This window comes from Globicephala melas, chromosome 4 (assembly GCF_963455315.2).
Source record: "Globicephala melas chromosome 4, mGloMel1.2, whole genome shotgun sequence".
Lineage (NCBI taxonomy): Eukaryota > Metazoa > Chordata > Mammalia > Artiodactyla > Delphinidae > Globicephala > Globicephala melas.
Window position 1 is genome coordinate 47,888,350 of NC_083317.1, and position 14,055 is coordinate 47,902,404.

General features: G+C 38.9%; 1 protein-coding gene across 1 annotated transcript in view; it reads left to right on the forward strand.

The window, feature by feature from the left end:
* ADGRG7 (adhesion G protein-coupled receptor G7) overlaps positions 1–14,055 on the forward strand; it is an 88,842-nt gene that overhangs the window by 42,510 nt on the left and 32,277 nt on the right. The window contains 3 exon segments of the mRNA XM_060297501.1: positions 11,262–11,375; positions 11,377–11,606; positions 12,481–12,577. Of these exon segments, the coding sequence (XP_060153484.1) occupies positions 11,262–11,375; positions 11,377–11,606; positions 12,481–12,577 (441 nt within the window).

A 14,055-nucleotide genomic window follows, 5' to 3' on the forward strand; every position in this document is an offset into this window, starting at 1 on the left:
TCAGTCCTGGAGAGACTAAGACATACACACAAATAAATGTATACTTACAAACTGTGGTAAGTGCCTTGAAGGAAAATTACATACCATGTAATTACAAGTTTGTCACATAAAATTAATGTGGTCCCATAGTTCATCAATGCCACACAGTTCCTTAGTGTTGAATAGAAGCATAACTGCCAATCTGCATTGGCAAAGAGAAATGTTGCTAATCAGCAAGTTTTTGAGGATAAAAGTAAATTTTAAACTGTATTAAGGTTTCAAATGGTAAAACTTTTAAAAAAAATTTTGAGAGAGGACCTTCAAGATGGTGGAGGAGTAAGAGGTGGAGATCACCTTCCTCCCCCCAAATACGTCAAAAATACATCTCCATGTGGAACAACTCCTACAGAACACCTACTGAATGCTGGCAGAAGACCTCAGACTTCCCAAAGGCAAGAAACTCCCCCATGTATCTGGGTAGGGCAAAGGAAAAAAGAAAAAACAGAGACAAAAGAATAGAGATGGGACCTGCACCTCTGGGAGGGAACTGTGAAGGAGGAAAGGTTTCCACACACTAGGAAGCCCCTTGACTGGCAGAGACAGGGGGTGGGTAGGGAGGAAGCTTTGGAGCCACAGGGGAGAGCGCAGCAACGGGGATGCAGAGGGCAAAGCAGAGAGATTCCCGCACAGAGGATCGGTGCCGACCAGCACTCACCAGCCTGAGAGGCTTGTCTGGGGAAGATGGGGGCTGAGAGCTGAGGCTCCAGCTTCGGAAGTCAGATCCCAGGGAGAGGACTGGGGTTGGCTGGTGCACAGCCTGAAGGGGGCTAGTGCTCCACAGCTAGCCGGGAGGGAGTCCAGGAAAAAGTCTGGAACTGCTTAAGAGGCAAGAGACCATTGTTTCCGGGTGCACGAGGAGAGGGGATTCAGAGCACCACCTAAATGAGCTCCAGAGACAGGCGTGTGCCATAGCTATCAGCGCGGGCACCAGCGACGGGCATGAAGCACCAAGGCTGCTGCTGCAGCCACCAAGAAGCCTGTGTGCAAACACAGATCACTATTCACACCTCCCCTCCCGGGAGCCTGTGCAGCCCGCCACTGCCAGGGTCCCGTGATCCAGGGACAACTTCCCCGGGAGAATACACAGTGTGCCTCAGGCTGTTGCAACATCATGCTGCCCTCTGTCGCTGCAGGCTTGCCCCACATTCTGTACCCCTCCCTCCTGCTGGTCTAAGTGAGCCACAGCCCCCTAATCAGCTGCTACTTTAACTCGGTCCTGTCTCAGCAAAGAACAGACACCCTCAGGTGACCTACATGCACAGGCAGGGCCAAATCCAAAGCTGAACCCCAAGAGCTGTGCAAACAAAGAAGAGAAAGGGAAGTCTCTCCCAGCAGCCTCAGGAACAGTGGATTAAACCTCCACAATCAACTTGATGTACCCTGCATCTGTGGAATACATGAATAGACAACGAATCATCCCAAAATTGAGGCGGTGGACTTTGGAAGTAGCTGTAGACTTGGGGTTTGCTTTCTGCATCTAATTTGTTTCTGGTTTTATGTTTATCTTAGTTTAGTATTTAGAGCTTATTATCTTGGTAGATTTGTTTATTGATTTGGTTGCTCTCTTCCTTTATATATATATATATATTTTTTTTCCTTTTTCTCTTTTTGTGTGTGTGTATGTGTATGCTTTTTTGTGTGATTTTGTCTGTATAGCTTTGCTTTTATCATTTGTCCTAGGGTTCTGTCCTTCATTTTAAAAAATTATTATTATACTTTTTAGCACTTGTTATTATTGGTGGATTTGTTTATTGGTTTCATTGCCCTCTCTTTCTTTTTTAAATTTTTTATTTTATAACTTTATTTTATTTATTTATATTTTTTCTGTTTATTTCTCCCTTTTCTTTTTTTTTTAAATTTAGGATATAAAATTAACCATTTTATTTATTTATTTTTTTAGAAATTTATTTTATTTATTTATTTTTGGCTGCTTTGGTTCTTCATTGCTGTGCACTTCTTTGGCTACTCTTCAGTGTGGTGCGCGGGCTTCTCATTGCAGTGGCTTCTATTGTTGAGGAGCGCGGGCTCTAGGCACATGGGCTCAGTAGCTGTGGCACGCGGGCTCAGTAGTTGTGGCTCATGGACTCAGTAGTTGTGGCTCATGAGCTCAGTAGTTGTAGCTCATGGGCTCAGTAGTTGTGGCTTGCGGGCTCTAGAGCACAGGCTCAGTAGTTGTGGCACATGGGCTTAGTTGCTCTGCGGCATGTGGGATCTTCCAGGGCCAGTACTCGAAGCTGTGTCCCCTGCATTGGCAGGTGGATCTTAACCAGTGCACCACCAGGGAAGCCCCTTATTTCTCCCTTTTCTTCTAAGCCGTGTGGCTGACAGGGTCTTGGTGCTCCAGCCAGGTGTCAGGCCTGAGCATCTGAGGTGGGAGAGCTGAGTTCAGGACATTGGACCACCAGAGACCTCCAGGCTGCTCCTAATATCAAATGGCGAAAGCTCTTCCAGAGATCTCCATCTCAGTGCTAAGACCCAGCTGCACTCAATGACCAGCAAGCTACAGTTCTTGACACCCCATACCAAACAGAAAGACAGGAACACAACCCCATCCATCAGCAAAGAGGCTGCCTAAAATCATAATAAGGTCACAGACACCCCACACAGCACCACTGGACGTGGTCCTGCCCAGCAGAAAGGCAACATCTAGCCTCATCCACCAGAACACAGGCAGTGGTCCCCTCCACCAGGAAGCCTACAAAACCCACTGAACCAACCTCACCCACTGCGGGGGAAAAAGTGGGAACTATGAACATGCAGCCTGCGAAAAGGAGACGCCAAATGCAGTAAGTTAAGCAAAATGAGAAGGCAGAGAAATACACAGCAGATGAAGGAGCAAGGTAAAAACCCATCACCCCTAACAAATGAAGAGGAAATAGGCAGTCTACCTGAAAAAGAAGTCAGAGTAATGATAGTAAGGATGATCCAAAATCTTGGAAATAGAATGGAGGAAATACAAGAAACATTTAACAAGGACCTAGAAGACCTAAGGAGCAAACAAACAATGATGAACAGCACAATAAATGAAACTAAAAATTCTCTAGAAGGAATCAATAGCAGAATGACTGGGACAGAAGAACGGATAAGTGGCGTGGAAGATAAAATAGTGGAAATTACTACTGCAGAGCAGAATAAAGAAAAAAGAATGAAAAGACTTGAGGACAGTCTCAGAGACCTCTGGGACAACATTAAATGTCCCATCATTTGAATTATAGGGGTCCCAGAAGAAGAGAAAAAGAAAGGAACTGAGAAAACATTTGAAGAGATTATAGTTGAAAACTTCCCTAATATGGGAAAGGAAATAGTCAAGTCCAGGAAGCACAGAGAGTCCCATACAGTATAAATCCAATGAGAAACACGCCAAGACACACATTAATCAAACTATCAAAAATTAAATACAAAGAAAAAATATTAAAAGCAGCAAGGGAAAAGCACCAAATAACATACAAGGGAATCCCCATAAGGTTAATAGCTGATTTCTCAGCAGAAACTCTGCAAGCCAGAAGGGAGTGGCAGGACATATTTAAAGTGATGAAACGGAAAAACCTACAACCAAGATTCCTCTACCCAGCAAAGATCTCATTCAGATTCAAAGGAGAAATTAAAACCTTCAGAGACAAGCAAAAGTTAAGAGAATTCAGCACCACAAAACCAGCTTTACAACAAATGCTAAAGGAACTTCTCTAAGCAGGAAACACAAGAGAAGGAAAAGACCTACAATAACAAACCTAAAACAATCAAGAAAATGGGAATAGGAAAATACATATCGATAATTACCTTAAATGTAAATGGATTAAATACTCCCACCAAAAGACATAGACTGGCTGAATGGATACAAGAACAAGACCTGTATATATGCTGTCTACAAGAGACCCACTTCAGACCTAGGGACACATACACACTGAAAGTGAGGGGATGGAAAAAGAAATTTCATGCAAATGGAAATCAGAAGAAAGATGGAGTAGCAGTTCTCATATCAGGCAAAATAGACTTTAAAGTAAAGACTATTACAAGAGAGAAAGAAGGACACCACAAAATGATCAAGGGATCAATCCAAGAAAAAGATGTAACAATTGTAAGTATATATGCACCCAACCTAGGAGCACCTCAATACATAAGGCAAATGCTAACAGCCATAAAAGGGGAAATTGAAAATAACACAGTTATATTCAGGGATTTTAACACCCCACTTTCACCAATGGACAGATCATCCAAAATGAAAATATATAAGGAAACACAAGCTTTAAATAATACATTAAACAAGATGGACTTAATTGACATTTATAGGACATTCTATCCAAAAACAACAGAATACACATTTTTCTCAAGTGCTCATGGAACATTCTCCAGGATAGATCATATCTTGGGTCACAAATCAAGCCTTGGTAAATTTAAGAAAATTGAAATCGTATGAAGTATGTTTTCTGACCACAATGCTATGAGACTAGATATCAATTACAGGAAAATATCTGTAAAAAATACAAACACGTGGAAGCTAAACAATACACTACTAAATAACCAAGAGATCACTGAAGAAATCAAAGAGGAAATCAAAAAATACCTAGACACAAATGACAATGAAACACCACTCCCAAAAACCTATGGGATGCAGCAAAAGCAGTTCTAAGAGGGAAGTTTATAGCAATACAATCCTACCTCAAGAAACATCTTGGACTTCCCTACTGGCGCAGTGGTTAAGAATCTGCCTGCTGGTGCAGGGGCCGTGGGTTAGAGCCCTGGTCTGGGAGGATCCCACATACCATGGGGGCAGCTAAGCCTGTGTGCCACAACTACTGAGCCTGCGCTCTAGAGCCCACGAGCCACAACTACTGAGCCCGAGTGCCACAGGTGCCAAAGCCTGAATGCCTAGAGCTGATTCTCTGCAACAAGAGAATCCACCGCAATGAGAAGCCTGTGCACCGCAACAAAGAATAGCCCCTGCTTGCCGCAACTAGAGATAGCCCGTGTGCAGCAATGAAGACCCAACATAGCCAAAAAAAAAAGAAACAAGAAACATCTCAAAAAACATCTAACCTTACATCTAAAGCAAATAGAGAAATAAAAACAAAAAAACCCCAAAGTTAGCAGAAGGAAAGAAATCATAAAGATCAGATCAGAAATAAATGAAAAAGAAATGAAGGAAATGATAGCAAAGATCAATAAAACTAAAAGCTGGTTCTTTGAGAAGATAAACAAAATTGATAAACCATTAGCCAGGCTCATCAAGAAAAAGAGGGAGAGCACTCAAATCAATAAAATTAGAAATGAAAAAGGAGAAGTTACAACAGACACTGCAGAAATACAAAGCATCCTAAGAAACTACTACAAGCAACTCTATGCCAATAAAATGGACAACCTGGAAGAAATGGACAAATTCTTAGAAAAGCACAACCTTCTGAGACTGAACCAGGAAGAAACAGAAAATATAAACAGACCAATCACAAGCCCTGAAATTGAAACTGTGATTAAACATGTTCCAACAAACAAAAGCCCAGGATCAGATGGCTTCACAGGTGAATTCTATCAAACATTTAGAGAAGAGCTAACACCTATGCTTCTCAAACTCTTCCAGAATATAGCAGAGAGGAACACTCCCAAACTCATTCTACGAGGCCACCATCACCCTGATACCAAAACCAGACATAAGATGTCACAAAAGAAGAAAACTACTGGCCAATATCACTGATGAACATAGGTGCAAAAATCCTCAACAAAATACTAGCAAACAGAATCCAGCAGCACATTAAAAAGATTATACACCATGATCTAGTGGGGTTTATCCCAGGAATGCAAGGATTCTTTAATATACACAAATCAATCAATGTGATACACCATATCAACAAATTGAAGGAGAAAAACCAATTGATCGTCTCAATACATGCAGAAAAAGCTTTCAACAAAATTCAACACCCATTTATGATAAAAACCCTCCAGGTAGTAGACAGAGAGGGAACTTACCTCAACATAATAAAGGCCATATATGACAAACCCACAGCCAACATCGTTCTCAATGGTGAAAAACTGAAACTATTTCCTCTAAGATGAGGAACAAGACAAAATTGCCCACTCACCATTATTATTCAACATCGTTTTGGAAGTTTTAGCCACAGCAATCAGAGAAGAAAAAGAAAAGGAATACAAATTGGAAAAGAAGTAAAACTGTCACTGTTTGCAGATGACATGATACTAAACATAGAGAATCCTAAAGATGCTACCAGAAAACTACTAAAGCTAATCAATGAATTTGGTAAAGTAGCAGGATACAAAATTAATGCACAGAAATTTCTTGCATTCCCATACACTAATGATGAAAAATATGAAAGAGAAATTAAGGAGACACTCCCATTTACCATTGCAACAAAAAGAGTAAAATACATAGGAATAAACCTACCTAAGGAGAGAAAAGACCTGTATGCAGGAAACTTAAGACACTGATGAAAGAAATTAAAGATGATACAAACAGATGGAGAGATATACCATGTTCTTGGATTGGAAGAATCAACACTGTGAAAATGACTATACTACCCAAAGCAATCTACAGATTCAACGCAATCCCTATCAAACTACCAATGGCATTTTTCACAGAATTAGAGCAAAAAAATTCACAATTTGTATGGAAACACAAAAGATGCCAAATAGCCAAAGCAATCGTGAGAAAGAAAAGCGGAGCTGGAGGAATCAGTCTCACAGACTTCAGACTATACTACAAAGCTACAGTAGTCAAGACAGTATGGTACTGGCAGAAAAACAGAAATATAGATCAATGGAACAGGGTAGAAAGCCCAGAGATAAACGAACGCACATATGGTCACCTTATTTTTGAAAAAGGAGGCAAGAATATACAATGGAGAAAGGACAGCCTCTTCAATAAGTGGTGCTGGGAAAACTGGACAGCTACATGTAAAAGTATGAGATTAGATCACTCCCTAACACCACACACAAAAATAAACTCAAAGTGGATTAAAGACCTAGATGTAAGGCCAGACACTATGAAACTCTTAGATGAAAACTTAGGCAGAACATTCTATGACATAAATCACAGCAAGATCCTTTTTGACCCACCTCTTAGAGAAATGGAAATAGAAACAAAAATAAACAAATGGGACCTAGTGAAACTTCAAAGCTTTTGCACAGCAAAGTAAACCATAAACAAGACCAAAAGACAACCCTCAGAATGGGAGAAAATATTTGCAAATGAAACAACTGACAAAGGATTAATCTCCAAATTATACAAGCAGCTCAATATCAAAAAGACAAACAACCCAATCCAGAAATGGGCAGAAGACCTAAATAGACATTTCTCCAAAGAAGATATATAGTTTGCCAATAAACACATGAAAGGATGCTGAACACACTAATCATTAGAGAAATGCAAATCAACACTACAATGAGGTATCACCTCACACCGGTTAGAATGGGCATCATCAGAAAATCTACAAACAATTAATGCTGGAGAGGATGTGGAGATAAGATAACCCTCTCACACTGTTGGTGGGAATGTAAATTGATATAGCCACTATGGAGAACCGTATGGAGGTTCCTTAAAAAACTAAAAATTGGGGCTTCCCTGGTGGCGCAGTGGTTGAGAGTCCGCCTGCCGATGCAGGGGACGCGGGTTCGTGCCCCGGTCTGGGAGGATCCCACATGCCGCGGAGCGGCTGGGCCCGTGAGCCATGGCCGCTGAGCCTGCGCGTCTGGAGCCTGTGCTCCGCAACGGGAGAGGCCACAGCAGTGAGAGGCCCGCGTACCGCAAAAAAAAAAAAAAAAAAAAACTAAAAATTGAACTACCATATGACCCAGCAATCCCACTACTGGGCATATACCCTGAGAAAACCATACTTCCAAAAGAGTCATGGGGCTTCCCTGGTGGTGCAGTTGTTGAGAATCCGCCTGCCGATGCAGGGGACACGGGTTCGTGCCCCGGTCTGGGAAGATCCCACATGCCGCGGAGCAGCTAGGCCCGTGAGCCATGGCCTCTGAGCCTGTGTGTCCGGAGCCTGTGCTCCACAACGGGAGAGGCCACAACAGTGAAAGGCCCGCGTACCGCAAAAAAAAAATAAATAAATAAAAAGGTCATGTACCACAATGTTCATTGCAGCTCTATTTACAATAGCCAGGACATGGAAGCAACCTAAGTGTCCATTGACAAATGAATGGATAAAGAAGATGTGGCACATATATACAATGGACTACTACTCAGCCATAAAAAGAAATGAAATTGATTTATTTATGGTGAGGTGGATGGACCTAGGGTCTGTCATACAGAGTGAAGTAAGTCAGAAAGAGAAAAACAAATATCGTATGCTAACACATGTATATGGAATCTAAAAGAAAATGTTTTCTCATCTGGTTTTTCCTCCCAAACTCAAGATGTATCACAATGCTTCTTTCCTTCAGAATTATTTCTCTCTAATAAATTCCTTCACAACTGTTTTCTCAGATGTGTAGATTCTGGAATTTTTTGTTCTAAAGATATTGCCATTTAAACATTTTTTCCTGAAGTTTATTTAAAAAAATTAAAAGTCTGTAGAAGTGTTGAAAGAGACTAAGTGAACACCCAAATACCCTTCACCTTGATTCACCAGTTGTTAATATTTTGCCTTCTTTCTTTTTCTTTTTTTTCCTGAAATTTTGAAAGTAAGTTGTAAACATCATGACTGTCATCTCTAAATTCTTCAAGCATGTATGCATCTCCCAAAAACAAGGGCACTCCTAGATAGTATAATATTATTATCCTCACTCAGAATATTTTACTCAAGAATTTAACATTAATATAATGTTATCATGTTAATGTCCATATTCAAATTTCTCCAGCTGTTCCAATAATGTCCATTTTAGCTGTTCCCTCCCCAATTTATTTAGTAGTTGTGTCTCTTTAGTTGTCTTTAGCCTAGAATAATTCCTCTGCTTTTTAAATTTGTTTGTTTTGGTCTTTCATGACATTAAAATAAAATATTTGAAGTGTTCAGGTTAGTTATTTTATAGAAGGTAGAATATTCTACAATATAAAATTTCTCGGAAATTTTCCAATGATTAGGTACAGGTTACATATTTTTGATGAGAATTCTAATCATTAAGTCTTTTTCATTGTGGCACAGCAAGAAGTGCATGATGTCAGTTTGTCCCGTTATTGCTGTGTCATTTGCTTCCTTGTTTAAGTAGTGTCTTGTAGATTTCTATACTGTAAAGTCTCAATTTTTCCCTTTGTAAATAATAGGCAATCCATGCAGTGAAACTTTGGGACTGTGTGAATATTCTGTTCCCCAACTTTTACTCAGTGGTTTTGGTATTCACTGATGATCCTAACTGGTATATATGATTACATTGGTGGGTGAATGATGATCTCTAATCTATCATTCTTTCTATATTTAGTCACTATATTACTTTGGAAAGAAGTGTACTCTCCAGTGTAGCTGGAGGGAGTCCTTTCATGTTGTTTTTTCATGTCCCTATCAGTCTATAAGCGTTTCCTTATTTAAGGCACAGCAAGATGGACCAGGTACATCTTTCACTTTTTCTCCCCCATACCTAGAATCAGCTGTTTGTCCAGAGACCCAGAATTATTTTTGATTCTTTTCTTTACCTTTCACACTTAATGAGTCTCTTGCCCTTCGTTTAAGATTTTTACATTGAGTGCTTACTATGTGCCAAGCAACATGTGAGGAGGTAAATACAAAACTATGAACAAGACATATAAACTCCCCTCTCCCTTGGAATTTACATTCTCGGGGGGAAGACAGACATTGTACAAGTATATACAGAAATAAATATATAATTAAAAATTGTGGTAAGTGCCTTGAAGGAAAATTACATGCCATATAATTATGTCTGTCATGTAAAGTAAAATGGCTCTTGTATCTGTCTTTTCATTTGTAAAGACACTTGAACAGACAGTTATTTGGTTCCATGTGAGTAAGTTGTGGTAGCTGCATAACTATTGGTTTGGCCAAAAAGTTCATCTGGGTTTTTCTGTAAGATGGCATGGAAAAACCAGAATGAACTTTTTGACCAACCAGATAGTTTCTTTGCCTAAAATCTCACTCTCCAATTGTCATCATATTTGTGTGTGTGTGTGTGTGTGTGTCCTCTATCAACTTGTTTTTAGCAGTTTTGCTGTCATAGATAGTATATATATTATATATTTCTGTACATATAATAAAAATGCACAGAATATAATAATATACAGAAGACCCGTTTGAAAATAGCCTGTTCTCGCTGTAGATAATTTATGTTTGAAATTGGAGAAAAATTAAAAACTAACTTTACTTTTATATAAATGGATTCTTCTGAAAGCTTTTTGCATTTCTGCCCATTAAAATTTTCAGAAGGCTTAATAAAATTTTGAATTATCCAGAAAATCTCAACTAAAATATCATGAGGATGGACAGAGTTCTGTTTTAATACAAGCTTTTTATTCAGTGTGGGAATCCAAAGACTAAGTAGGACCATGGTGGAATGTTGTGGTAGGACCGTAAAGGATATATAATTAGCAAACAGATTTGTTCATCAAATTCTGAGACCTTAGAAATAGAGAAGTTCTTGAAGGTGTTAGAACTTTAAGCACATTAATAGTGAAATATTTATTTCAAGAGGGCTTATAATCTGAAAAATTCATAAGGATCTAGATGGTAGTGAATGAAATTTTATAACTTTCTTTAATACCGGAGAGACCTGTGATATGTCATGAGTTTCAAAGAGAACTTGGTTCTACACCCACAAATTATATCTTCAGATGAAGGAACAGTCCTTGGGCATGTTTTACATTAGAAGACCTTGTTGTGGACCACAGAAGTATAAACATATTGTGGACGCTAAGCACCACTGTCTGATGGATAAGTTGGCCCTGGCTGCCAGGCCTTCTGCTGCATTCTGTTAGTTATATCAAGTCACTGGACAGCCCTGGGAGGGGGCTACACTGGGCATAAACTCCAGGAAGTAGAGTTCACAGGAGGGCATCTCTGAAAAACAGCTATCACCTTGGATTAAAAGACAGGTTCAAGAAAGGAGGAATCAACCTGTTTTCTCAAACTCACTTTGTGAGAATCAGATAAGAAGAGAATGTTTCTCTGGTGTAGTTGGGAAGGTCCGTTTACCAGCTGGCCCACTGAGCTATGAGCTAGATTTACAGTGGGTAATAATATTCTTTTGTTGCCTCATGATTTCACTGGAGTATTTTTTGTAGTTGTTTTGTTTATTAATTTTATTTATTTATTTATTTTCAGGAAAGTCAGAAAAACCTCAGTAACCTGGGTATTGGTCAATCTGTGCACATCCATGTTGATTTTCAACCTCCTGTTTGTGTTTGGAATCAAAAACTCCAATAAGAACTTAAAGACACTATAGTGACACTGATAATACTGACTTGAGCAATAATGAAATGTCCAGACAAGACACCGTTGTCATCTCAAATCCCACATGCACTGCGATTGCTATCTTGCTGCACTATTTTGTGTTAGTGACATTTACCTGGATGGGACTCAGTGCTGCCCAGCTCTATTTCCTTCTTATTAGGACCATGAAGCCTTTTCCTCAGCATTTCATTCTTTTCATCTCTTTAATTGGATGAGGTAAGTGTTTGCTTCTTCACTTACTCAGGAATTTAATTTTGTTGAAATCACTTAATTTAAACAAACACCTATTGAAGACCTAATAGTACAAGGCCCTGTGGTAGGGGAGATGGAAAATCCAGCAATCACTAAGAGTGCCTTCTGTCTAGTGAAGGAGTGTCTTCTCCTGTGAAGAAGGCAGATGTGATCAAGGCAGCTATACTAGATACATCATGAGCTAACTTCAAGATGTTCATTTCCTTTAACATCTCTATTTATTTGACTTGAGATTTAGACCACATATAAACTTCCTAGCTACTTTATTTTTTTTGTAAATTAACTTTATTTCTTTTTTTTGAATTTTATTTTATTTTTTAAAATACAGCAGCTTCTTATTAGTTATCTATTTTATACATATTAGTGTATATAGGTCAATCCCAATTTCCCAATTCATCCCACCACCACCCTGACCCTACTTTTCCTAGCTACTTTAAAAGAAATGTTTCAAGGCAATCAGAGTGACTCTTTTAAGGAAAATAATTTGACAAATTTAATGAGTTCCAGCAAAGGAGAGTTGTTTTCGTGTTATCTAAATTTAAATTTATTCAAGTGAAAGAGGAATTAGACCATTTAAGAGTGGAAATTGTGGTAAGAGTTACAAAGAAATCAGAAATAGTATAGGATTGATATGTATAGCCAACACTGATAGGGAAAGGAAAACACAGAAAAACTATGTCTACTGTTGACCTACATCTGTAGGATCATTTAGTACACTGTCTATAGTGGAAAGAACAATACATCCTGAAAAAGGTCAGGTGTATAATTCATTCATGTTCTTTTATAATTAATCCCAGTCTTGGGTAAATTATTAATTCTATGACTCTTTATCACATAGGAGTCTCAGCTATAGTGGTAGCTGTGACAGTGGGAATTATTTATTCTCAGAATGGGAATAATTCACAGTGGGAGTTAGACTACCGGCGAGAGGAAATGTAAGTTTATATTTTTTCAAATGTCCATTTCTTTGATATGAGTGTAACTATTCAATGACATTGAGTCCAAGTGTCACTGTAATATGCATATCACTTTATAATTGTCATAACTGTGTATTTCAAATTCTCAAAGAATACATTATATTTTAAATATGGTGGCATGAAAATTTCCTATGATAAATCCTTTCATAAAGCAAGTAATTGTCTTCTAAATTTATAAATGTGAACTTTTTAATATTAAATTTGTCTTCTTTGATTAAGTTTGAAAATCACAGGACACAAGAAGTGTGATCATTAGTGACCCCTTATCTTAGTTTTCTCATCTAGAAAATGGGAATAACAATAATAGTAATACCTGCTCTGGGGTTACTATGAAGGGTTAAGCAAGGGTTAAGCAAGCATTTTCACACTTGAAAATGTTTGAAGAGCAGTATCCATGAAATATCCATGCTTATGAACCAATTCTATGTTGATATGATTATAATGAGTATTTCATGATGATTTATCACACATAAATTCTCCCTGTGACTCCAGCATGAATATTTAACTGTCAATAATGGAAGTACCTGAATGCATGGTATTTGCCTTCCATGTGGGGAGAGTAAGAAAGTGGGGCTGAACTCTATGTGTATTTCTGCTACCAAATGGCAACTGCTCTTTAATTTATCTTCCCTTCTTATTTTATAAATTCAACCATTCGGATCCCTGGATTCTGCCTTAAGTCCCAAACCAACTCTAATCAAAACAAAACTCTTGGAAATGTGCAAGTATACCCAAGGGAAGGCTGTGGTGTCAGAGTGCTTACCTATTTCCAGGGCTGACCATGACCAAGTGTAGAATAGGGAGCTAACTGCCTGGCTTGATTTTAGGAGCCATACACTCTAGGCACTATTTTCTCTGTTTAATTGGGATTAAATATCTTTTAATGAGTTTTAAAATTTTAATTCCACAATTAGATATCAGGAGTAAAATGCAAATATCTCATGGGAGAGGTAATTCACCTCAAATTGCATTATTATTAATTTCCTATCCTAACCCAGCCACAAGGCTAGACCTACTCCTACAGAAGTCTTCAGTAGAAAGAAGCCTGCTGTCTTAAATTTATTCACACCAAGATGTAAATAATTGAGAGCAGATTCTTTCCTGAGTACAGTATTAGATGTTAGGGAAGACACTAGGCAACTGATAATAAGAGTTGGGAAGAGGGGAAAGGATGTGTAACATGAATATCAGCTTCATCTTGGACCCTTATCTCCCACTTTCCACCCTATACACACATCAAGGCTCCCATTTCTTCAGGATATATTTAGAAAGAGGAGGGACTTTTTTGGGTTTTCTTGAGTTATCTTCCCAGAAGTTGCTCCTCAATATATCATACTCCCTGTCCCCCCACCATGGCTCCCAGTTCTGCCAGTCATACCCGAAACCCCTAACCCAGTTCCCTTGATGTACTGCTATCTCTGCCAGGACCCAATTAA